This window comes from Alosa pseudoharengus, unplaced genomic scaffold (assembly GCF_046254945.1).
Source record: "Alosa pseudoharengus isolate Yale_2024_CS ecotype anadromous, Long Island Sound unplaced genomic scaffold, YU_APseudo_1.1 YU_APseudo_1.1_scf_11, whole genome shotgun sequence".
Classification (NCBI taxonomy): Eukaryota; Metazoa; Chordata; class Actinopteri; order Clupeiformes; family Clupeidae; genus Alosa; species Alosa pseudoharengus.
This window is the reverse complement of record NW_027468576.1, coordinates 13121336-13148282: the sequence shown is the minus strand read 5'-3', so window position 1 is coordinate 13148282 and position 26947 is coordinate 13121336. Positions and strand designations below refer to the sequence as shown.

At 44.5% G+C, this 26947-nt stretch overlaps 2 protein-coding genes across 3 annotated transcripts in view; both read left to right on the top strand.

The window, feature by feature from the left end:
- trappc8 (trafficking protein particle complex subunit 8) overlaps positions 1-11469 on the top strand; it is a 40607-nt gene extending 29138 nt beyond the window's left edge. For both annotated transcript variants that reach the window (XM_076278041.1, XM_076278040.1), the window contains 9 exons: positions 1-154; positions 808-904; positions 3339-3407; positions 3545-3603; positions 4048-4239; positions 6904-7005; positions 9743-9885; positions 10651-10740; positions 10864-11469. The exon at positions 1-154 is cut by the window's left edge and continues 33 nt beyond it. In XM_076278041.1, coding sequence (XP_076134156.1) covers positions 1-154; positions 808-904; positions 3339-3407; positions 3545-3603; positions 4048-4239; positions 6904-7005; positions 9743-9885; positions 10651-10740; positions 10864-11098 — 1141 coding nt within the window. In that variant the 3' untranslated portion in view covers positions 11099-11469. The remainder of the gene's footprint in view (positions 155-807; positions 905-3338; positions 3408-3544; positions 3604-4047; positions 4240-6903; positions 7006-9742; positions 9886-10650; positions 10741-10863) is intronic.
- An 8728-nt stretch (positions 11470-20197) lies between these two features.
- opn7a (opsin 7, group member a) lies at positions 20198-25215 on the top strand. Its single transcript, XM_076279249.1, has 6 exons — positions 20198-20285; positions 21266-21428; positions 22886-23013; positions 23397-23749; positions 24217-24537; positions 24928-25215. The coding sequence occupies exons 1-6, from the start codon at positions 20198-20200 to the stop codon at positions 25213-25215; spliced, it is 1341 nt and encodes a 446-aa protein (XP_076135364.1).
- The last annotated feature ends 1732 nt before the right edge of the window (positions 25216-26947 follow it).

Sequence of the window (26947 nt, the reverse complement as noted above, 5' to 3'; positions counted from 1 at the left end):
CGCGATCCGCTCGTTGTGTGTGCGTGCCTCGGCCTGCCGCAGCAACACTCTGGCCCAGACACACACACCCACCCCGGCACCGGCCCAGACGCCGGCTCAGGACCACAGGAGCGGCAGCATGCTGGTCTTTGTTGATGTGGAGAACGTCAACACCGTAAGAGACACTTCAAGGGCAATGGACACACACACACACACACACACACACACACACACACACACACAAATCACTCGAGACCAATGGACACAAAGTTGTTGCACTTAGAGTGTATATACATATATATTTTGGTGTAAAAATGAAGGGTGAACTCACTTGCCCTCGTCGTGGGATCCAGTTGCGGTAATACTGTACTCTGATTTATTTATCAGATAGAAATAAAAAGGGGATTTGCACTCACACTCACACACATTGACATGAGGATTAAGTAACTTGTCATTTCAGACACATAATCATATTCATATTCAGACTGACACAATTGTATTGTAATACATGTTCTGGGGCCTGTCGGTTTCTATTATGATTACATTTTCCTATGATAATATTACCAGTTAAAATTAGACAAATATAACATCGGCCCAACTCTAAGTACAAGGGGATAGATAAAGATAAAAGTTTCCACTTATAAACATACAGTCAGAATGTGTTCAGCCAGGACACCAAAACACTAAATAAACAGTTTTCAATGTCATGATGATGTATAACAGTCATTTTCTCTCTCTCTCCCCCGCTCCCTCTTTATCTCCCTCTCTCCCTCTCCCTCCCTCTCTCTCCCTCCCTCTCTCTCTCTCAACCTGTCTGTTTCTCTGCAGAGTGAGGTTGGGGTGCGCGAGTTTCACATAGTGCAGGTGTCTAGCTGCAGCCGTCACTGGAGACTACACACCTGCATTAACCCAGCTGGAGACAAAGGTGTGTGGGAGTGTGTCTGCTGTGTGTTAACTGGAAATGAACAGTCTCTTCCTTCCCTAACACTCTCCAGGGTAGCAGTTATGTTTCTATAGAAACTGTCTCCGAACTATGACTTTGTACGAGAAATGGTTCTCTAGTATCTCTCCTTTCTTTCTCTCTCCACACACACACACACACACACACACACACACACACACACACACACACACACACACACACACACACACTTTGTCATTCCAACAAACCATACACATGTCTACACACATTCGCTCTCACACAACTCAAGCTCTCAGATCAATGATGGCCATATGCCATTGCACTGCAGAGAGTAACACACACACACACACACGCGCGCACATAATATGAGGTAGCACCACTTAGCTGTTAAAAGAAAATTGGGTCACATTGAGATTCTGCTGACTCACTCCTTATATGCCAACAACATTGCTCTCTCTTTCTCTCTCTCTCTCTCTCTCTCTCTCACTCTCTCTCACTCTCTCTCACTCACACTCTCACTCACTCACTTACACACACACACACACACACACACACACACACACACACCCGATAGAGAATCAGAGTTAAGGGAAACAGCACTTAGCCTTTTAGAGGAAATTGGGTCACATTGAGGCCTGCTGAGTCCCCCAGAATGGAGTGATATACTGAGCTGATATCACTCACAGAAATGCTTTCAGCCACTTGCTCCAACATCATTAGACACACACACACACACACACACACACACACACACATATTTGCACACATATTTTCACACTTGCAAAATCTTACAATTTGACACCGTTTTGCACTTATATGCACTCAAATGCATACACACACCTGCTCTAACTCTACTCTAACTGTTGTAAACCTACTGTTATTGTCCAATTCACACACACACACACACACACACACACACACATTCCCTTCTGACATTTCAGTACTTGTCTAGCAGTATTGTGTGTAACATGTTACAAAGTAACGCATTACAGTAATGTAACTACTTTTTCAGGTAACTACTGAAAATTTGGTAACAAAATGTAGTTCCTTTTTCAAATCGGCGCAACATTACTTTTCCCAGGGACAGATTTGACAGTGACTGCTTTCTCAGCTGCACGCTTGCGCAATAGTCACAAGCTCCATACAGTACGTGACCGAGGCTGGTAGCATGAAGAGCCATCATGGCATGCGAGAAACAGCCAACGCTAACTTTTGAGGGATGGAGGTATTTCCCATTACTTCAAACTCGTTGAAACTAAGGGGAGGTATGTAAGTGTAAGGTGTACACTGAATGGCGGCGGCCTTTCTGTAAAGGACTGTCGACGACTGTCACTGTGTGTGTGTGTGTGTGTGTGTGTGTGTGTGTGTGTGGCTGTTCATTATTGAAGTCCTGCTCCTTGTCCTATTTCCAGTTGGCCAGTTCTGGCTGGCAGACAGACTGAGTGACTGATCGAGATGTTGCCAGCGTGGAGAGAAGTAAAAAACACCCTGGCCAGCCAGCATCCTCACTACTGAGGAGGAGCCATTAGTGCAGATTACAGCTAAGAATTTAACGAGGCAGGAAGTGAAATACATTAACGAGGGGACATGCAAATGATCTGTGATGTGTACGCTGTTGAGAAAGCAAGGCATGGGGAGTATGTGCGAATCGATGAGTCCTGGCAGGTGTTTATAAACGTTCAAGTCCTTACAGGAGAAAAGCAACCAAAGTACCTTTTGAGCACACTAGGATTGTGTGTGTGTGTGTGTGTGTGTGTGTGTGTGTGTGTGTGTGTGTGTGTGTGTGTGTGTGTGTGTGTGTGTGTGTGTGTGTGTGTGTGTGTGTGTGTGTGTGTGTGTGTGTGTGTGTGTGTGTGTGTGTGTGTGTGTGTGTGTGTGTGTGTGTGTGTGTGTGTGTGTGTGTGTGTGTGTGTGTGTGAGAGAGAGAGAGCGAGCGAGCTTTGGTAGCCTTTGTTGAGGTGATGAAAAGGAGCAAATGAGCAAATGAAGGGATGATGGAGGATAAAAAAGTGAGGGAGTGAAAGCGGTGTGGAAGAGATGGTAAACAATGTGCTGTCACGTTCCTTGCCCGTATACAGAATGTCCCATTAAGCTTGTGTTCCTCAGGTGTTTGTTGCTGCTGTCTAAGTGCTGTTTGTTGCCATCTCCCTAATGTTACTCATGCAGGAAGGAAATCAGAGGTCTTGAGAAGACGGGGGTGGGGCTGGGGAGCCGATGGGTAATTTTCACTCCAACGTTTGCCGCATTTGTTTGCAAACCGCATCACGTCTGAGTAAAGCTGGGATCATGCTAATGAGCATTTTATCAAACTGCAGCTAATCTCTCTATTATGACTCTTTTTTTCTCTCTCTCTCTCTCACTCACTCTCTCTCTGTCTCTTTCTCACTGAAACTCTCTTCCCCCCTGTTTCCTTCTCTTCTGTGTCTCCCTCTTGTAGACTCAAAGCTGGGGAGCAGAGAGAGGGGAAAGCTATGTTTCAGAGCCAGCAGATGCAAACCACAAGGAGGTACAGCCCATTACATTTCCTTATAAACACACGCACACACATACACACGCAAGACAGTCTTACCCGTGCACCTCCAGAGACCTCTGAACCCTTGACATGCAAACATGTTCATCTGATCTGTTTTTGCTCTCCTGCAGCTACCTCAGATGCTGAAAACAAACTCACTTTTGCAGACTTGAACTTAGGAAATGAGCAGGTAGGTACATACACACACACCCCGACCCCTTTTAGCACACACGCATACGCACACACACGCATACACACACACACAAGCATACACACACACACATGCATGCAAAAATTCCATTTGAATGTATTTATAATGAGTTGTGTAATCATCACTTTGTATCACACTTTCTGATTACCTCATATGAAGTCTGTAGCAATAAAAAAAAGGTAGCTGGGAGTAATGTGAGCTAATAAGTATTTGGGGGCCAAGCAGACAGTCAAGCTGGACGTTGCTATTATTGTTACTCGGCCTCCATAGATTTGTGGTCCGACTTCGATGTATCAACATCGTTATCTTGGTACCCACTTTCCACACCAATATGGTTAATTGATTGATTAATTAATGCAAGTTGGAAATGGTCACATTTCCTTCTCTCTGTGTGTGTGTGTGTGTGTGTGTGTGTGTGTCTAGATCGTGAGCTCTTCCACCCCATGTGCAGACTTCTTCTTCCGCCGAGGCCCCTGTCTGGATCAGAAGCGATGTGGTGTGGTGGCGGGTGCAGCCTGGGGTCAGGGACTGGGGTCAGGGACTGTTGTCGACGACAGCCTGGCTGTGGTGAAGAAGTGTAGTGAGATCGAGCTGGACCTCATCGTCCTGTGGAAGGTGTGTGTGTGTGTGTGTGTGTTTAACTCAATTGTAAGTCCATTTGCAGTAAGGGATTTAAGGGTTACGCTCATCCAGGCAGCTACAGCTTTTGATGACATCAAATGGATTTAATTTTTGGAGGTTCTCACTGATTATTGGGTGCTGCTTCCTCTGATCTCTCATCGCCAACTAAGGGCTCCTCTGCCAACCTAACCATCTAAAAGCACATGACCAGCACTGTAAGCACAGCGGGTACTCTCTTGGTTCAGTGCCAGAACTACTCGAACCAGAACTGCGTAATTACGCATACTTGTGTGTGTCCGGTTAATCATGCTGCCTGCTTATTGCCCTTTGGTTGCCCTGGTTTCGTTCTGCAGCCTGTGCCAGTGTGTGGGTCTCCCCTGTGGCTCTCTGCTTTGATGGCTCACTACAAACTGAATCAACGTTGTTATCTCCTTTTGGATGACTGTGTTGAATGACCGTCATCTCGCTTCTGGACTTCTCTAAGCTGACAAACCAAAATGTCCTCAGATTTTAAAAAAATAAAACAAAAAGCAAAAAAAACCTTACTGAAATAATTAGGCAGCCAAATGTGCACTTCCGAGGTAAAAGAACATGAGAGGACTTCACGCACGTGTCACAGATGCTGTTTTTTGTAATGGGACAATCAATCAATCGTTAATGTTGAACCCATTCACTATATCAGCTGACTGAATAAGACATGTGGGGAAGACATGTGACATGCATGGACTGTCGTCACTGGCAACTCCTATAAAAGAAATTGTCCCAAAGTGAACATGTTTGCTGCACTGGTTGCCATTTTAGTGGCCATCGGGAGCCCTCCAAACCAACATCTGAATTGAGCCACCCCGCGTCAGAGCTAGCACTTTGCGGTAATGTGACGAGTGTAGGCCACTGGGGGGTGGCCAGACCAGGGTGTGAAAAGCAGCTGGCACCATCATTGCCCTCCCAAGTGAACTACCCACTCGCTAGACTGGAACCTGACAAGTCAGCTGCATCATCTACATGTAGTCTGACACCGAGCCATCCAAATGACAAAGTATTCTAGTTTTTTTGCAGTCCTAATCGTTAGTTCATCATCTCCCACAGCCCATTAATTACATCTTATTTATTAAGCTTTTGCTGTTCACTCCGTTTGTCTCTGTTAATCACAGCGCCATCTCTAAACACAAAACACTCCCCCTCAATTTCCCATAATTACTTTAGTCACAACAGTCACTTATCTCCACTCACAATAATTTCATCTTTTGTCATCTTCATTCAAAAGCATCCTTATCCTATTTTGTTAAGCTACAGCGGCTCAGCGGTATTTAACAAAACACTATGGAGCTTTAGTCTGAAGCTTGGAAGCTGCCAATCAACCTGCAGGATGCAAAAGGATGGAACAATTTTACAGTTACTGTCAACAGCCCATGAGATGATGCTAAAAGCTTTAAATCTTTTCACCTGTGGTTTTTCAAGCTTTAAAAACGTATTTAACAGCCATCACGGTTTGCTTTCTCACAGTAGGTGGGTTATATGGACCATTTTTGTTTTTGTTTTTTTGTCATCATTCCGATTAAACTATTTCGAATGAAAAATTAGTTCCATCTGTTTACATGGGCTACGTTCTATTCCGATCAGCTGCTTACAGGCGCTCTAGAATCCTTGATCGGAGTAGCCGTTGCTGCTTTACTTTTGCCTGAGAAGATGAGTACACCACCCTCTCATTCCCATTAAAATTCTAATCGGATCGGCAGTGTTACGGCCAGCTCGGAACCATACATAAAAGAGAGAGGCGGACAAGTGGTTTGGTCACACTAAATATATTTATTAATTAGAAATATTAAATTAGTGCAGTCAAAAAGATGGCATGGGGAGAAAACAGAATGTGGGTGCGTAGCTGTAATGCAAGTGTCAGTAGGATGTTAGGAGTAAGATAAATTAAAGGTAAAGAAAGACATAAGGTGTGTTTAAGAGAGCAGTCAATCAATGTGCCTTCAAAACTCAGAAATGTGCCTAATCCAGAAGTGACCCAGCAAGCGAGAAGTGGGGTTCACATTGCACGCGCAAACTGCAGCGCTGTGCTATGAAACACATTATTTTCAATGGCTTGCATGCCAACAACTGGCCTGCCGCTGCTGTGAGCAAAGCGCATTGCAATCCGTGTCCAATCAAGGTGAAGTCCCCTAGAGACAGAGAGAAACAACCCTGTTTCTGGCCCAACCCATTAACCCAGGTCTATGCCATTAACCAATTAGTTGAGCCAGGCTATGCCAGACCTGAAGAGGGCACAGGGGGTCATAACAGGCAGTTTTATTCCGATCAAGGTGTTTATGAATTGAATTTCTAATCATAATAATAAGTGTCCATGTAAAATAATGTATTATTTTAACTATGGGGATAGATAAGTAGATGAGTGGATTGGCAAGGTGCACGTGATTAATACATTGACCACATCAGGCAAGGACAAATGAACATGATGATGATTGGCGATCAAGGCACGGTTAACATACTGCAGCACTCTGTTGACAAGCCAGTGCTTGGAGTCCTCCCATGTTTGTGACAGTGACTGTACCCCTGTGATTTAGCTGTGTTGCAGTGTATACACTGAAGCTTATTCTCAGGGTGGGTGTTTGACCTTAATGCGATCGGCTTCTGTTTGTTTGATCTGTTGTCCAGGCATATGTTGTGGAGGATAATAAGCAGCTCATCCTAGAGGGCCAGCTACACGTGTCTCTGCAGACTATTGGCAAAGAGGTGTGCTCTCTAACGCAGAAAGAGGTATGTATACATGCACTCGCCCACTCACTCACTTTCTCTTGTTCATACTTACACTGCGTTCCAAATTATTATGCAAATTGCGTTGTTGTCAGATTTTCCTAAATAGTTGATGCAAATGACAGTCAGTCTAATTTTTAAGTCATCAACCGTTGGAGTATAATTCAAAATGTATTGAACAAACCTCCCAATGATAACAGTATTTTTTTCAAAAATAAAAAACAAAACAAAAAATGCACTGTTCCAAACTATTATGCACAACAGAGTTTCAAGACATTTTATAGGTTGTAAAGAACTAAAAATGGTAATTTGTTGAATTTGCAGCATTAGGAGTCATATAAATTAAATCAAAAGTTATTTCAATCAAAAAAATCTTAACAGGCCAAGTTACATGTTAACATAGGACCCCTTCATTGATATCACCTTCACAATTCTTGCATCCATTGAACTTGTGAGTTCTTGGAGAGTTTCTGCTTTAATGTCTTTGCAGGATGTCAGAATAGCCTCCCAGAGCTGCTGCTTTGATGTGAACTACCTCCCACACTCATAGATCTTTTGCTTGATGATGCTCCAAAGGTTCTCAATAGGGTTGAGGTCAGGGCAAGATGGGGGGTTTCTCTCCTTTTATACCAATAGCAGCCAACGACCCAGAAGTATTCTTTGCAGCATGAGATGGTGCATTGTCACGTGTCACATGCCTACGGAAGGCACGGTTGTTCTTTTTGTACCACGGAAGAAAGTGTTCGGTCAGAAACTACATACTTTGACGAGGTCATTTTCACACCGTCCCTGAAGTCTCAGCCTTGTTGGGACATGGTGGCCATTCACCAACCATCCATTACTCCATCCACCTGGACCATCTAGAGTTGCACGGCACTCATCCATAAACAAAACAGTTTGAAAATTAGTCTTCATGTATTCCTGAGCCCACTGCAACTGTTTCTGCTTGTGAGCATTGTTTAGGGGTGGCCGAATAGTAGGTCCATGCATACTTGCAAACTTCTTAAGGATCCTACAGTTGAAAAAATTGAATTAATTGAAAAACAAAAAAATAAATGTTTGACACTAAATCCAATTTGCATAATAATTTGGAACACGGTTTACACATTCGCGCATAAACTCTGACGCATGCACAAATACATTCACCAGTTCTCACACAAGTATTTGACATTATTTGACATTCTCTCACACACACACACACACACACACACACACACACACACACACACACACGCACACACGCACACGCACGCATGCATATATACACAGGCACACACGCGTGCACACAGACAGAGTGAAGGAAATCTATCTGTAGCTTATTTCCGAATGAAAATTGAGCCTTTTCTTAGAATGACACATTTTCTTTCATGCGCCCCATTTCTTTCTTTTCTCTCTCTCTCTCTCTCTCTCTCTCTCTGCCCCCCCTCTCTCCCTTTCTTTTTCTTCTTCCTCCCCTTTTTCTTGCTATCTGCCCTTTCCACCATCTCCTCCCTCCCCCTCCCATTCCACTGTATGATGGAGATGAAAACCGGAAGCCAGACATGAATGTAAACAGAGCTTATTTTAGGGGGTTGGGGGAGAGACGTGTGTCTGGGCTTTGCTCTGCCTTGGAGAATAAGGAGTCCACAGTGCACTTGATTCATTCCCATAACTTTAAGACCGGAAGTAACTCTTCAGATGAAGCTCAAGCTTTATGTTTTTCTGTCCTTCCTCACACACACACACACACACACACACACACACACACACACACACACACACACACATGCGTGCACATGGCACACTTTCCCTCTTTCTCCCATCTCTCTCCATCTCTCTCTTCCTCCATCTACTATCTCTACATCCGTCTGCCATCTATCTCTGTTTCTGTGCCATGTCAATTCATTCCATCCCTCCGCTTGCTCCATCTTTCTGTCTCTTTTCCTCTTCCGCACGCTCTCCGTCATTCTCTTTCTCTCTATCCTTCCCTCCTCTTCTCCCCCCCCCCTCTCCTTCTTCCTCCCACGTTTTCCCCCCACTGGGGAGCCACACAGCATGCTGTTGCATGGCAACAGTGTATGAGCATTCATTCACATCGGAGTCGGCTGCCGGTAGAGATTGTACACGTGGGGACTGTGCACGTGAGGACAGCTGTGCACGTCACTGCTTATCGGCGTACATCACGGAGGCTTTTTATAGAAACAGGCAGACCGCCGCTACCCTGGCCACCAGTAACGCAGCCCACTCCCACACACGCACACATGCACCCACTCACACACACACACACACACACACACACACACACACACACACACACACATGCACACACACATGCACCCACTCACACACACATGCACCCACTCACACACACATGCACCCACTCTCACACACACACACACACACTCACACACACAATAAAGCGCACCACAAACACCGGTAGTATGACTGGTTGTCCTTACCAATACGGTTATATACGGACATGCACATTCCAACAGTCACCCACACACAAAACAAAATGATCTGGTGCACACATACACACCCCAAAGGCATTCACAAAGACACACATGCACAAATCTGGCACCTATCTCTCTCACATACACACACGCATACACATATATATACACAGACAAACACAGACACACACAGACTCATTCACAAAACAGACCTGTTGCTCCACATAAACATGCTGAGGATGTGGTGAGAATGATTGTGTGGATGTTGCCTTAACGTTCTCTGGTGGTTGTGTGCTGGTACTCTGCAGGAAAGCCAGGAGATGGTGCTGCTGAAGTTCAAGCCTGACCCCCCGCCCCCACTAGCCAGACCCTCCCAGGAGCAGCTCTCTCATCTCATCAAGACCTGCCTACAGTACCCGCAAACCTACCAGCACTCCTTTCCACAGCAAAGGTACACACACACACACACACACACACACACACACACACACACACACACACACACACACACACAGCTCCTCACCTAATCAAGACCTGCCTACAGTACCCGCAAACTTACCAGCACTCCTTTCCACAGCAAAGGTACACACACACACACAAACACACAACCACACACAAACACAGCTCCTCACCTAATCAAGACCTGCCTACAGTACCCGCAAACCTACCAGCAAAGGTACCTGCACGTGCGCACACACACACACACACACACACACACACACACACACACACACACACACACACACACACACACACAAACACAAACACAGCTCCTCACCTAATCAAAACCTGCCTTTCCACATCAATGGTACACACGCACGCACACACACACACACACACACACACACAGCTCTCACCGAATCAAGACCTGCCTACAGTACTCGCATACCTACCACCAATCCTTTCCACATCAACACACACGCACAGACACATACATACACACACACACACACACATACACACTCCTACCAGTATCCCTGTCAGCTTTTAATGACACAGTACACTGACTATCATGCGAACAGATTTAAACACACACACAAACACACACACATGCACGCACTTTATTAAGACTGATCTCCTTCTAGTACAAGGCTATGAATGAAGTCCCTGCTTTTCAGAAATATATTCATAAAAGATCAATGACCTTTAATCATTATGCTCTCTCTCTCTGTCTCTCTCTCTCTCTCTCTCTCTCTCTCTCTCTCTCTCTCTCTAGTTTGTGCATGGTTCCAGTCACGCTGATGCTGTCGAACTGCTCGCTGGCTCAGGTTGATGTCATCATTGACCTGCGACACAAGTCTACCAGGTGAGGCCCCCACAGAACTGTTGGATTTATCGTTCCGCTGGTGTTCACTGAAGCAGTGGACTTAACTGGTCCAGAACAAGTCTGTTTACATTTGTATGGACGTCTGCTTTTGTGTGTCCACAGCCCTGAGCCTCTGGAGGCGTGCGGCATGTTCGTGTGGCTGGGTCAGACGCAGTACAAGCTGCAGCTGGCCGCGCAGGAGGTGCGCTGCGTGCGTCTGCGCGTCTGCTTCACGCAGCCGGGTGTCTACAACCTGGGCACGCCGCGCGTCTTCGCCAAGCTCGCCCACAGCACCAACATGTACGAGACCAGCCAACAGAGCGCCCTGCCTGCCCTTATTGTCATCGACGGCGTCTAACGCGGATAAAAACGTTCCACGTCTCGTGGGGGTCAGAGCGCTCTCCATGACCCTGGCTTGACCCTTCAGCGACGACGGTCAACATCAGTGACATGGCGCAGCAGCCACTGCGGCGTCACTGCAAACCTTTTACACGTCTTTGCGGTCTCTCTCTCTCTCTCTCTCTCTCTCTCTCTCTCTCTCTCTCTCTCTCTTTTATGTGACTGCAGCTCACATTTACTGCAATCTGTTGACATCTCTGCTGTGAAACTCTGGTCACTTGGTCACTTGACTGTTGTCACAGAGACTTTACTGCAACTCTAGCACAACCTCACCCTCACCACAAGAGCAAGAGTCGCTGCAGTCCCTCCCAAGGGGGGCGGGGCGGTGGGGGGGGGGGGTTGGGGGGACAAAACAAAACGCAGTGGCTGCAGGATCTCTTAACACTTCTAGCAATTCCTCCTCGGGCTCCCGACCTCTGATAAGACATGAGTCTCTCCCAAGTCAGTGTGTCCCAAGTTCTCACAGTTAACTCCCTGTCACAGTCACGGCAACCTCTCACGGCAACCTCTCTTCAGTTTCACTGCCATCAAAACATCCAACCCCACGCCGCCCCAACCCTTCGTATCCCCAGTGCACGGCATCCACATACGAGACATTTCTTTTCCATTCATGAATAAAACTGGATGTGGAATTCAAAATTGTAATGACGACAGCGTGTGTGTGTGTGCGTGCGTGTGTCTGTCGATGAGTGTGTGAGTCAATGAATGATGGAGTGAATGAATGGACAGACAAAATAAGCAGCTTAATGGTGGTTGCGATTTACTAATAGTCACTGAAAAGCTTTTGGACCTGTCCTGTGTTAGAGGGACTCTGGAGCGCAGATGCATTCTGGTGGCACATAGATGTTTTGCAGATGTGAGGCTTGATAACATTGATGTTTGTCATTTCGCAGACACCTTCAGAGGGACATTACAGCACAGACAAACACACCCCTCCATCTGATTTAGGTTTTTTTTTTTAAGCATGTATGTATGTCATTTCACCCTTGACATGAGGCGTGATCATGCTGACAGCTGTGTGTGTGTTTGTGTTTGTGTGTGTGTGTGGCGCGCATGAATGTATGTCAACTTGTCTATGGGGTGTATGATTGGCAGGTTTTCTAGAACAAATATCTTTTTTCCTTCTTTCACTCATCAGATGATGGTAGGGTGTTTTTTGTGTGTGTGTGTGTGTGAGTAAGTGGCTGACTGTGCCCACGGAAGCTCAAACTGCCCTCCATCCGCTGATAAGAAGAGCCTCCGTCCTCTCACAGGAAAAGGACTCCATGACAGCATGTGATGCTAATAGACACGGTTGTCAAGGACACTGTACAATCATAGTACAACTGTTGCCCAGTGACCCCGGACTGCTGGCTGCTGTTTGTGTGTGTGTGTGTGTTTGTGCGTTTGTGGGTGTGTGTGTTTGTGTGTTTAAGCTGTGCTATTTCCACATGAATTGTTTTAATTTTCTACAAATTAATCATTGGTTTATCTATCTCTTCCCTCTCCCACATACTATTGGGCTGTATAAGTGTGAAGACATGACAGCTCTTCCAAAATGATGTATTATATTTATAACAAATTGACTGTAAATATAATAAAAACATAACCAATAACCAACGAGGATAATATGCATGGTGTTTGTGTTTATTGAGCATGAGATAATCCCCCAAGAGATCCAAAGCTTAGCATCGGCTTTAAGATGATGGGCCCCTTACCAGCTGTGCCCTGCCTGTTCGCTGGTCACACCTTTTCTCCAGTGTTATTTGCCTCTCTGTAGTTATCCTTTCTACAGTAACATACACAATATTCCAGATAGTACAGGTCTGTCAGCATGGAATGTTTTTGGTCACATGCGCTTTTCATGTTAATTAATGCCAAAGTAAACAAATGCTGAGCATTGCTGTACTGGTGCAGCAGAGGGCGGGAAAGAGCAGAAAGTCTATACGAACGTGACCTGTTCGCGCGCTGTGTCCGTTCCACCTGTCAGCATTATTTCGCACTTTACATCCCTTTGCTGCATTCAAAAACACGGACGATTTAACTTCGTTAGGCTTAGGGTAACTTTTCGATGTGTTGAGTTTGCGTTGCAAATGGATTTAATTTTAACGCTTAGATTCAGCTGACTGAGTTGTAGGCTGGATTTAAGTTCCATGTGGATGGTTTCATATGCATGTTTGTAATGATCTCTTGATACAAAATTAACCTAACCGTACGGAAAAAATACACAATGTCGGCTTGTTGGAGAAGGAATAGCAATACATAATACTATCCTTATACCTAGACACTTTATTTCATACAATGTACCAGCTATGTGCTAGTAAGTACAAATGATTAATTAGAAGACGCGCATTCATTATAAAAAGTGAAATTGGTGGTGTTATCTTCTCTTATGTATTGCCATGTACTTATTTGTTGGCATAGCACGGTTAAAAGGGACAATAAGGCTGAAATCGATTAGTGGTTCAATACTAGCCTAATCATTCCGCTCACTTATCTCTTTCGAAAAAAATAGGGCGTGAGGGCGCACAGTCCCCGGACGTCTCCATCAAGTCCAAATACGGAGCGGTGCTGTCGAGGTTTTCCGGCGTGTTTTAACTCGTCAATTGTCACACAAATTGCGCGCGTAAACCGGCAGAATCAGGCATCCTTGCGTACACGCGCAGTCTCACATTATACTCCTTGTGGCAAACTGACCGCTGGCAGAGATGTGGAAGGCGCAAGGAGCGCGCTCGCAGGTGGGTCTGGACTGAGGTTCTTTCTTACCCACAGATGAGGCACTTGCTGATGTGGGAGCAGCACGGTACTAACGGAGGAGTTGGGCGACTTTCAGCAAGAGTTCAACGGTGGTTCGCAAGGTAAGTTGACTGCGCCCTGGGTGTGGATTATTCGTAACAGTGAAATGTCTGGGGAAGTATAGTTCCAACTAGAAGTGCGTGTGTGCCTGCTTGTACATACGCGCGCGCGCAAACACACACACACGCTCTCTCTCCAGCATTTAGACTTTTATGTGAAGGAACACCTTGGCGCACGGCTGGAGTCTGATGCGCACTAGTCCTCAGAAGGAGTCAGAGTGACACACAAACACAGGACAAGGTGTCCTCTACATTGAGCACATTGGTGTGGCGAAACGCATCCGTTCTGTTGCCATTCAATGCACTGTTAAGGTCGTTTATTTATTGGGTGGGTGGGTATGGGGTTGCCCTTCATTAAAGCTCACGCATTAGTTTCGATGAACAGCTGAGCAGGATTGGGCTCAGGATTTTTTTTCGGTGTTGCTGGACACCCTTTATACTACAGGGAAATATATGACAGTCTTGGCACAATGTCAGGTTGTGTGTGTGTGTGGAGGATAATGGATACATATATACATTGTGTAACTGTTTGTGTAGTCAGTTCATGGATGTTGGTTTATTGCTATGTAAGCAGATGCTGTCAGTCAGTAAAGGACATATGTGGATATATTTGACAGATGGCTGTGTGGGTAAATTTTTTGCACTGTTATCATATATATCATTGGTACCTGGAAATGGCTTTTATTATTTAGATAATAATAATAATAATAAGAGGACAGCTGTTTATCTCCTGTTCTCTCAAATAATTACATGCGAACGCACACACACACACACACAGGTGGGGAGTTGGAAAGGGATAGACAGGATACATCCATAATGTAATTTGGATGAAAAAGCACCCATTCCTGAGCACAAATGGATGTTATCTCTCCTACATACCTGACATACTGTAAAAAACATACACCTGTCTTCAGGTCACATACATATACCAATTTGTTTAAAGGTATAATAAGTGAGGCAGACAGAGGGAGGAGAAAAGAGCTTCTTTCCACCCCCCTTAAATTTCCTCTTCCCGGTCTTCCCCTGTCTTCTCATCCCTGTCTTCCTGTCTTCTCTCTCCATCTTTGTTCCTTCTCGTTTACCGTTCTTCTGCACTTCTGATCGCCCATCAACTCCCTCTTCCTCTCCCTCCCCTCCTGGTCATGTCTCTGTGAGTGATTTATTGGTCATGCAAATTAGAGTAGTATGTGTGTGTGTGTGTGTGTGTGTGTGAGTGAGTGAGTGTGTTTACATTGGAGTAATTGGAGTGAGAGGTTAGTAAATACATTTCTGTGCTTGTTTGAGATACTGAAAGCAATGGAGAAAGGAATTGGCTGAGCGTCATCTTTGAGCAGAATGTAACCATGAAGGTTGTCAAATGTAAACTTTCAGAGCAGCTGATGGTGTGTGTGTGTGTGTGTGTGTGCGCATTTGCGAGGGTTGAAGAGAGATAAGAGTGCAAGTGACCACCTAAACTGGTGTGTGCATGTGCGTGTGTGTGTGTACATTCATGTGCACAACGCACATGTGTAGTGTGTGTGTTGCCATTATTGACCAGGAATATATTATGAGCATGAAAATGATTACATGGTTAATCCATTCAGACAGCAGTCTCCAAGCAGTGTAGGGAGTCTTACTGATTCATGTTTGTGTGTGCGGGTGTGTGTGAATGTTTGTTTGTGCATATTGTTCTTAAATAGTGTTGTTATTTTAAGCACCATGCCAGAAATTGTACTGATCTTTGCATCCTCAAGTCTTTTTTTCTTTTTTAAAAAATCCACTGGAGTGATAGCTTACTGACAACAAAACACTGTTGATCTATAACTTCAGAATAATATAATAATTGATATTTTTTCTTTGTGGATCATGACTTTTGTCACAAAATGCTGTGAGCTGTGCTTAGCTCTCTTCTTGGCCTACATTTTGGTTTGTTTTGATGTAACATAGTTTACCTGAGTACATTTGTTACCCATTACAATTTATTTTGTAGAATCACTTTTAGCATTTCAGTGTTCTTGCAGGGTATATAAGTATATATACTTTTTTGATCCCGTGAGGGAAATTTGGTCTCTGCATTTAACCCAATCGGTGAATTAGTGAAACACAAACAGCACACAGTGAACACACAGTAAGGTGAAGCACACACTAATCCCGGCGCAGTGAGCTGCCTGCCACAACGGCGGCGCTCGGGGAGCAGTGAGGGGTTAGGTGCCTTGCTCAAGGGCACTTCAGCCATGGCCCACTGGTCGGGGCTCGAACCGGCAACCCTCCGGTTACAAGTCCAGAGTGCTAACCAGTGGACCACGGCTGGGTTTAGAAAGTGGAGGATGCTGTACCATACAAATTCCTGATATTGGTTCATTATTTAGCCATGTTTTTATGCATCATGAAAACATGATCATTGATTCATAATTCATAATAATTCATCACCATGATAGTGATGAGCCCAAAGCAACATAGAATGTGTTGTTTTTTAAAGAAGTAGGCCTACTCTGCATACTTAACCATGTTTGTGTGTGTGGGTGTGTGGTATGTGTGTGTGTGTGTGTGTGTGTGTGTCTAATTCAATGCATTGCTCCTCAATGTCTTCTGTCTGTTGAGCACGTGCATACACAAAAGATATGGTGAAAAGAGAGGGACTCGGACAGAGCCAAAAACAATTCCAGCCAATCAACACATTAGCCTACTTCTGATACCTGAATGGAGCCCCACTGTGTGTGATAATCATGCTTTGTAATCAGCATCTTTTTCACAGCAAGATGCCTTGAATCTGTTGATGGTTATGTCATATTTGTAAGTCTCAACCTAAAGACCTAATCTAAAGAATATTTGCTCTCAGGGTCCCCCTACAGTTGAGAGGTGCATTAAATTAAATAAATGTTCGTCTTTGTAATAAACTATAAACATAACTATGATACAATATAGAGGGAATGCACCGACAGCAGTCTGTAGAAAGAGAACTCCGAATTCCTGTAAGTATAACAGCTCTTTTCCATTTCTATCAGCTCAGAGTGCAGCAGAAGAACCATTCATCCTATTAAGAGTTTATATGCCATCAACATGATTTTAAGGTCTCCCGGGGAAGCATGCCCCCAAGACCCCCCTATATTAGCTGTGTGTGTGTGTGTGTGTGTGTGTGTCAGTATCACTATATAGATATGACTAGTAAGAGTGTGACTATTGAGATAGGATTTCCTTAAGTATATGGAAACTTGTTTCAACTCCAAACTGTTAAAATATGAGCCACTTGCCAATTCCCCTTGTGTTTTGGAGTCTTGGACATGTGCACAAACTTGTTTTATGTGGACTGCAACTGTGTGGATTTAGCAAGCCAAATGCAAAAAAGACTTGGCAAACTACTGCGCCATTTCAGCAATATTAGGTAGTAGATCCAAGTAAATGTTATTTTATTATTGTTATTATTTTATAATTCATATTTTATGTATTTTTATTTTCCCCTTCCTCCTCTATAATGTTATAGGTTTATTTATTATTTATTTTATTTTGTTTTATTTATAGGCCTAGGCCTATACTTAATTTACCACAATTATTAGGGGCAGCCGTGGCCTACTGGTTAGCACCTCAGACTTGTAACCGGAGAGTTGCCAACCAGTAGGCACGGCTGAAGTGCTCCCTGAGCGCCGCTGTTGTTGCAGGCAGCGCACTGCGCCGTGATTAGTGTGTGTTCACTGTGTGCTGAGTGTGTTTCACTAATTCACGGATTGGTATAAATGCAGAGACCAAATTTCCCTCACGGGATCAAAAGAGTATACTTATACTTATATATATTATATAGCATATTTTATTTCATTGTTACTGTAATGTCGGCTTCACTGAAAATGAGGATTACCCTCAATGAACCTCCAAGAATAAATAAAGGTTGAATGAATGAATGAATGTATCCAGTTGGGGATGACAATGCCATGTAACATAGTATGTATACAGTACTTCCATCAATGTTTGGATCTGTAAATTCTTCCTCTGTGTTGTGGTCCAAATAAAAGCATTTTCCCTGATTTATTAGCCTTGCTTCTACATAATTTAGACTGTTAAAAGCTTTGGCACTGATGACAGGTTGGAGAGTCTGCCCCACATTTACAAGTTTAAGGAGGTGCGGCTTAAAGCTGCTCGATTTACATGGAACTCCTTATGCCAGGGGTTCCCAACCTTTTTTGGCAGGTGATCCTATTTTGATGTCACAAGATGTCAATGACCCCAAATTCACATGTAGCGAGAGAGAGCGCAATTCAGACGAACATCCAGACGAGAACGGTACTTTGTTTTTTCTGGTTGTTGTGCTACTTTGTTTTGAACATTGATCAAGCATTATTCTGTCAATTAAACATCTCATGCGGGCTGTCTAAGTGTATTTTTACTTAGCTAGAATGTAATAAAGGATCCATTACTTAACTTGGATATCATGTTTTTTTTTATATTTTTTTTATTTTATTTATGTATATTTTTATGTAATGTGCTGGTTAATTGTTAGATGCCCAGTATCTCAGCCGCCCCCATTTAAATATAAGGTGACCCCACATGGGGTCCCGACCCCAAGGTTGGGAAACGATGCTCTGTTCTATATGTGGACACACACTGTCATGGGCAGACCCAGCCTGGATTAAGTAGCAAAATGATTCTGCCTATATTAAATTAGCTTTAGGTCATACAAAGCATAGGCTACTTTGCATGTTGCCATCGATTCCATTATGATGTACTGTATAATACATAATGTTTATCTGTTGCCTGTGCCTATATACATAGCCTACATGATAAAAATAGCAACACTAGTCTATCGTGAAACATAAATTTAACTTTTGTTTATAAGCTGCTGTTATGGTCAGTGTGAGCCTCCACCCCACTCTGTGTGGCTCACCAGATACATTTCCAGCGCACGCAAACAGTCTGGGAAATCTTTTAAGGGGTGCTTAAACCCCGTCGACTTTGCTCCATGCCAATCATCTGTGAGTATTGAAGAGTGTCAGGTGATAGCAAAGGGGGCACTTTCATTTGAAGCCCAGCAATGACAACAGCTCTGGTTTGGCAGGTTTGCAGAAAATGCACAGTGTCATCATTAGTGTTTAGCTTATCTGAAATGATATGGTTGCTGAAGCAGCGTACATGAGGCTTTGCTATGGGGACTGGGGAGAAGTTGCTGTGGGTTTGCTCTGTGCAGAGGTTAATAGGAAAAGTTCTGTGATTTACTAACTGATTCCGCTGTGCCTGGCACGACCACTGTAAATAGTGCAAGGTCAGTTTTATTCCCCAGAGGTATACAGTAGCCTACTGTACGTCCCGTTCAAGTTTGGTCAACTTTGTCAGCTGAGCAGGGCAACATGCAGCTGAGGAGGAGCATATTGTTAAATGGTGGTTCAGTGGTACAAATTGGTGCCATCTCGTCCTCCTATTCTCAACATTTGTAAAATTGTGTGATTAAAGTGGAAGTCGGGAATTCTGGCAAAGGGTTGGACAGATTATGAGCCACTGGGCTAACTGGGCACAGCTGCAGAAAGGCCCCCAAAAGTCTACTGCTACTTACAGGAATTCGGAGCTCTCTTTCTACAGATTGCTGTCGGTGCATTCCCTCTATATTGTATCATAGTTATGTTTATAGTTTATTACAAAGACAAACATTTAGTTAATTTAATACAAAATATATAAAAATAATAAAAAAAATACAAAATTCATTATGCACATAATAAAAGCATTGGCCCACTGGTTAGCACTCTGGACTTGTAACCGGAGGGTTGCCGGTTCGAGCCCCAACCAGTGGGCCATGGCCCTTGAACAAGGCACCTAACCCCTCACTGCTCCCCGAGCGCCGCTGTTGTTGCAGGCAGCTCACTGCGCCGGGATTAGTGTGTGCTTCACCTTACTGTGTGCTGTGTTTCACTAATTCACGGATTGGGTTAAATGCAGAGACCAAATTTCCCTCACGGGATCAAAAGAGTATACTTAAAACTGGATACAAATTGCTGTACAACATCATCTGCCTACATTGATGGGTAGTAGACTATATTGGCCTATATTGATTTAATATTAAAAAATAAAGGAAAACTGTGCTTCACGGGATTTATGGATCTGTGCAAGTCAGATTGGCTTGGGATTGCACAGGCTTTCAATGAAAATCAAGAAATGCCTTTTTTTTAGGTAGGAGCCAACAGGTGAACAAGCTGCATTGTATTCTCTTCAGTCTTTCTCTCTATATCTCTCTCTCCATTGAGTGTGTGTGTGTTGTTCTTTTGAAGATGGGACTGTTGGCTGAAAATGTCTCCTTCGACTCCAGTATCCCGCCGGCTGCAGACCTCTCTGTGGGGGTCATCTACTCCATATTTGGTAATGCCACTTCAGCCCTTTGAAGGCCTAATCACTTTCCATAATCAACCACATTGTCATGGCCATAATCTACCTGGTATACTCATAAACATAACTACACTCATCTAGCTACAGTACAGCCTACTCCAAATGCACCCACACCCATACCTGTGACCTCACATAAGACGTACAACTGAACACCATTACTGTGTGTTATCTCATGTTCATGCCATTTGTCTGTTGGAGGGTTCCAGAAGTGTCTTGCTGTGTAAGAATAACGACACTCTTTGAGGAGCTGAAGGGATGCCACTCAGTGGCCACCTCGTGGATCTGGAAACTCCGCTTGTGTGGTACTGGGATTGTATTAAAGTGGTAATTACACAGCACAATGGCGGTGACCCCACAGCAACATGTAATTAGAGTTTTCCTAATTGAAATTACGTACAGTACAACACAAATGCACACGCATTGACAAGCTCACACACACACACATGCATACTCGTAATAATTACACTTGTCGTACCACATAAGCATATTTTTTCTAGCAGCAGATAGCTGTAATGCCAGTGTACTTAAACCCAGTTGGTAGAGTGTTCTTGAGAGTGCTAGAGTAGCCTACAGAGGACAACCGATTTTCTCCTTCAAATGTGAGTGTCACTTGAAGATCCTTGTGAAAACTGTGAAGCAGCTTCTTCACTGATTTCATGAGTCCTTTTTCAACAAAAGTTGTCATGTAATTGATTGCTAATGTCTGTGTGTGCACCTCAATTAGTCTGTGTCAAGATCAGTATTTGAACCTCTAATTCCATTTATTTCTATATGCACTAAATCATTTGCCTCTTGTCAATGACAATGTCATGAAACTGAAAATGTTTCTAATTAAGGGTTTTTTTGTTGTTGGGATATGCTGGAATTTGGCTATGGCAACATTAGATCAATTCTTTCTCTTTCTCTTTCTCTCTCTGTATGTGTATGTGTGTGTGTGTGTGTGTGTGTTTCAGGAGTATGTTCCCTGTGTGGAAACAGTGTGTTGCTGTACGTGTCCTATCGAAAGAGGCACCTGTTGAAGCCTGCTGAGCTCTTCATCGTTAACCTGGCCCTTAGTGATCTGGGTATGACCCTCTCCCTCTACCCTATGGCAGTCACCTCCAGCTTTTATCACAGGTAAGGTACACACACATACTCTTTCACACACAGACACACACACACACACACACACACATACAGATGCACACACACATACATGCACACACACACACACACACACACACACACACACACACGCACACACACGCACACACACACACACACACACACACGCTCATTAGCTTACATTGGTGAACATTAAAGTGGTGAACACCATTCAGTATCTGCTCATGTACGTAGCTAAACACTACACACACATTACTCCTAGTGTGCATGTTATGTACACTTCTCCCAGGCTATAGCAGATGACAGATAAAATCTTCTTTAGATCCCATGGATGAGTGAGGCACATTTTTGACATTTCTTATCACTGAGCTGAGCATAGAAGTTGGCATTTTTTACATTTACTGTGGACTGTGGTGTTTCCTGGAACAGGTTTGCACAGTACAGTTTGAACAGTACACTTTCACAAACACACCTCACCCATCTTCATCATCACTATTATCATCATTATAATAATCATAATCATCCTTCTCCTCCTCTTCATTCCAACCTGCTTCTGGCATACCTGCTGGCCTCATTTTATAAGGCCCTGAAGAAAAGCTGATGGTAAAAAATTCACCATACCTGAGCCGCAAAGGCCAGTTGACTACTTGTTTGGACCACTCTTGTTAGTGTGAATTTCCTTACCCTGGGAGAACCCAGACGAACGCTCTGCAGGTCCCTCGGGCAAAGACGCCATTCACTCCCATTTCCAATGTTCTTAAAACCCAGGCAGCACCAATCATAAACGTTTGAGGCAGGCTTAACATGATGACAGTTGATGATGATGATGATGGCTGTTTGTTTTTTATGTTGCTCTGCATATGTCATTTCCTTCAACCAATTGTGTCCAAAAGCATTTTAATTGGTGTTCCAAGTGACGCCCCATGGAAATGGGAGGTGAATGAACCTTATTCTTTGTTATGGGAGTTCCCATATAAGTTTGTCTAGGCTCTTGGGATCTTGAGCCCAGAAGAAGAAAGAGGTAGAGGAGAGAGGAGAGAAGAGAGAAGTGCATGCTAGGTGTATTAGATTGCTGAAAGTGTTAGGAGAGGTGACATTCTTGGAAGAGTTGGGTCTTCAAGAGCTTAAGTCGTTTGACCATCGTTCAACTAGCCTACAAATGAAAATAGTCTGGATTGCCATGTCTGTAAGGGCAACAGTACCGGACAGCGTTCCTGGGAGGAGCGCAGCAGCTGAGGGGCAACATAAGCCTTATGAGAGCATTTATATGGGTGGTAGCAGACCCAGCCATCACTCTGTTTTCAAGCATTAGTAACTTGAATTTGATTGATTGAATTGGACATTTTGTTTATGAGCAAAGTTTGGAGTTTGTAACAGTAGTCACTCCCACTCTTAACAGTTTCTTATATTTCCATGCCTCTGACTGTGTCTGGATTCTCTCCTTTTTCCCACTTGGTGTGTCCGTGTAGGTGGCTGTTCGGACGGACTGTATGTGTATTGTACGCATTCTGTGGGATTCTCTTTGGAATCTGCAGCCTCACAACTCTAACTATTCTCAGCACAGTCTGCTGCCTGAAGGTCTGCTACCCTGTTTACGGTGAGACTGCTAGCTAGACATCCTCATTATCTCCTCTCAAATACACACATGCCCCAGACATGCATTCACACTCAGCAAAGCACAATTTCACATGCCCACACATACACATACACATACACATGCACATACTGTACACATACACATGCACATACACATACACATACACATACACATGCACATACACATACACATACACATACACATGCACATGAACGTGATTGAGTGTGATGGGAGCTTGCCTCCTGTGTAAGCAACCCCTAATTTCCCCTTACACACACACACACACACACACACACACACACACACACACACACACATACACACACACACACACACACACACTCACATACTCGCATACACACACACACATTGGCTCTCTTCAGGGAACCGCTTCAGCCACCGGCACGGCAGCGTGCTGGCGGCGTGCGCCTGGGGCTATGCGCTCCTCTTCGCCTGCTCGCCGCTGGCCCAGTGGGGAAGCTTCGGGCCGGAGCCGTACGGCACTGCCTGCTGCGTCGACTGGGGCCGGTCCAGCCGCGAGCCCGTGGCGCGCTCCTTCACGCTGGCGCTGTTCCTCTGCTGCTACGTGCTGCCCTGCGGCCTCATCAGCTCGTCCTATACGCTCATCCTGCTCACCATGCGGCACTCGCGCCGCGCCCTGCGACGCCACTCGCACGCCCGCGTCCACCTGCACACGCAGACGCGCATGGGCAACATTCAGATCGTCATAGTCAAGGTAAGGCAACACTATCGCCTTTCTTGTCATCTAATGTAGTCGTCTAGACAGAGAGTGACAACACATCCACCTGCACATGCAGATGGAATGAGTCATATCATCCATTTAGTCACGGAGCAATTCCAAATGCTGAAAGCATTGATAACATTGACACACACACACACACACACACACACAGTATTTATCCTAAATTGAAGGTGAATAATAAACATGCATGCTCATATGCACCCATACAGTATAGTGTACCGCAAGAGTGATGTTAATGTGACATCAAGGCCACTACAGTTAACTTTGCCATGGAAACAGATATCTTCAGTAGAGCAAAAATAAGAGCATAAATAAACACAGGCATATGGATATTCCTTATTTAATATAATTGATGTACATTTGAAATGCAAGTTAAGACCCTGGTATATACACACACACACACACACAGACACAGCTTGTTAATCTGTTCCTCCCCATAGCTGAGTGTAGCTGTGTGTATCGGCTTTCTGGCTGCGTGGAGTCCGTATGCCGTGGTGTCCATGTGGGCGGCGTTTGGCCACTTCGATGACATCCCCCCAATGGCGTTCGCCATCCCGGCCATCTTCGCCAAGTCGTCTCCCCTCTACAACCCTCTGGTCTACCTGCTGCTCAAGCCCAACTTCCGCCGAGACCTCCCCTCCCTACTGGAGGCCTGCGCTTGCCCCAAGCTGCTGTGCCCCCACCCATGCTCCGCCTGCATGCATGTCTTGCACACTATGCACAAAAGGGCTGAATCTGCTGCTGGATTGGGTCAACCAATGGTGAGAGAGAGAGAGAGAGAGAGAGAGAGAGAGAGATGTTTTTCCCTTACAGGTCGACACTGTGTCACTGTCTATTGATTGCTAAAGGATCACTTGCTAGGATCACTTGGGTCTATTGCTTTTTGTAACTATTTTAAATACTTTTCTCCTCAAGGTGCATATCCTTTGCTTTTTCTTCTCTTCTCTAATCCTCTCTTTCCTCTATTCCTCCCCTTCCTCTCCTCTCTTTACCAACCCCCTTCACTCCTCTCTTTCTGCTCCTCCACTCTTTTCTTGCCCTGTGTTTCCTCTTCACTCTTCCCCTTCCCTCCTCTTCCTCCATGGCCTTATGGCCACCTCCTTCTCTCCTCTCTTTCTCCATCCCCCTCTTCCTCTCCTTCCTCTGGGCAGAGTGGCGAGGAGCAGTGTGTGTGTGAGCACTGCCGCGACCCGTTCGAGCACTTCAGGCGCTACCCCCGCGGCTGCCAGCTCAGCATCAACACCGTCCAGCTCTCCTTAGAGCCCGTGCACACATCACCCTCACATGCCTCGCACTCACGCGGGCGCGCGCACACACACTCACACACACGCTCAGGCACAGATCCCCAGCACCCAGTGCGTGTGGTCGTGCGAGGGAAGAAGAGCTCAGATATCGACAGTCTGGAGATCACACTGGAGAGGGTGCAGTCGTCCTCCTGAGTGTGTGTAAATGTGTGTCGGTGTGTGTGTTTTTCTAGTGTGTGTTGGTGCAAGCGTGTGTTTTTGATTGCGTGTGTGTGAGTGTTTGCATGTGTATGTGTAGATGATGCTGGAGAAAGCATGCCAACACAAAGATAAGACCTCCTCTACATGTGTATCAGTGGAGTGTGTGTAGAGTATGGGAGAATTTGTACTACCTGCATTTAAGAAGGCAGCTATTTTTTATTCATATTGTCAATGTTTTGTATTTGTCTACATTGTATTAATATTTTCAGGATGTTTTATTATTCTATCCTAGCATGAAAGAAAAAAAAATGGACAAAAACTACACATTGTGGTGTGAGCAAAAGACAAAACTACACATTGTGGTGTGACCAAAAGACAAAACTAGTTTGATTTTGTAAAGTCAGGTGTTTCCCAACTTTCTTACCTTTATATTGCAATGTTTTCTTCTCCTTCGTTCGTGACCTAGAGAGAAAGAAGAAATGACAATGAAAGAAAGAACCCTATATCCTCTGCATTCCTCACAGATGAGTTTAAAAGCAAAATCAAACTTATGAATAACATTAATTCTGTCATTCAATCTCTCTCCCTCTCTCTCCCTCCCTCTCTCACTCTCACTCACTCACTCACTCACTCTGGGGAGTATGCAAATTTAAATGAGACGTGAAGCACGAGGAAAGACCTGAGAGGCGTTTGAGAAGGGGGAAAGAAACTAGGTAATAGGACAGACAGGTGTTGACAGATTTGGGGGAGAGAGATAGTCTATGTCCACCTGGGGCTCTGGTGTGTGCTGGGAGAACGGTTGTCTTTTTATAAACTGTGTTATCATGCTGCTGCACTGATGACTTTGCAGGTGTAAATTCAATCAAACTGTTTCTGGGTGTATGTGTGAGTGTGTGACTGCACGTCTGTCCTACACACTCTCTGCAGAGATGTATTTGGTGCTGCTTAAGTTAAACCTCTTGTACATACAGGGTGTCGGTGACACTGTTCTTTATCCATAATTATTATTATGATTTTATCACAGGAGGAATAAAAGAGTGCACAACAATCTGAGAATGAATAAATATTACTGCTCAACCCATACTCACCCAGTAGCCATTACCCTTACAGGTCTTACACAGTACACATATACCCATCAATTACAGAAACTCAAATAATCTTCATCAAATATGAATAAATAATAACACAGACCAGAAAAACAGCCCAATCAAATCACAGTAAAGAAATACAAAATAAAACAATTGCGCTGTTTTTAGAACAGTAGTGGGTGGGTTTATGTGTGTGCCAATGTGTCAATGGACATGAAGTCTCAGAAGTGTGTGTGTCAGCATTTAAAGTGCAGTCACCATGGTAACTGGGCTGTTTGTGGGGTTCAACTGTGAGGGGATCCAGTGTGAGGCAGGAGCGGGAGAGCTAGAGAGACACTGACAGTGAGAGAAGGATGGAGGGACTGAGAGAGAAATAGAGAGAGTGGAGTTACCACCGAAATAAACCAGGGAAAGAGAGGGATACTCCAAGGAAGACAAACGTGAAAATGCACTCCTTTGAGAAGAGAAATATCAAGGGGAGAAATACAATGAGAATAAAGAGCGGGACTGGAGAAAGATGTGGAGGACAGAACGAATGAGTGGGATTCATTGACAACTGGAGTTAAAAAAATAGACAAAATCCTGCTTGGAGACACGTGCTGTGTGGGTGGCATAGGGACACAGTCAAACAAACATCC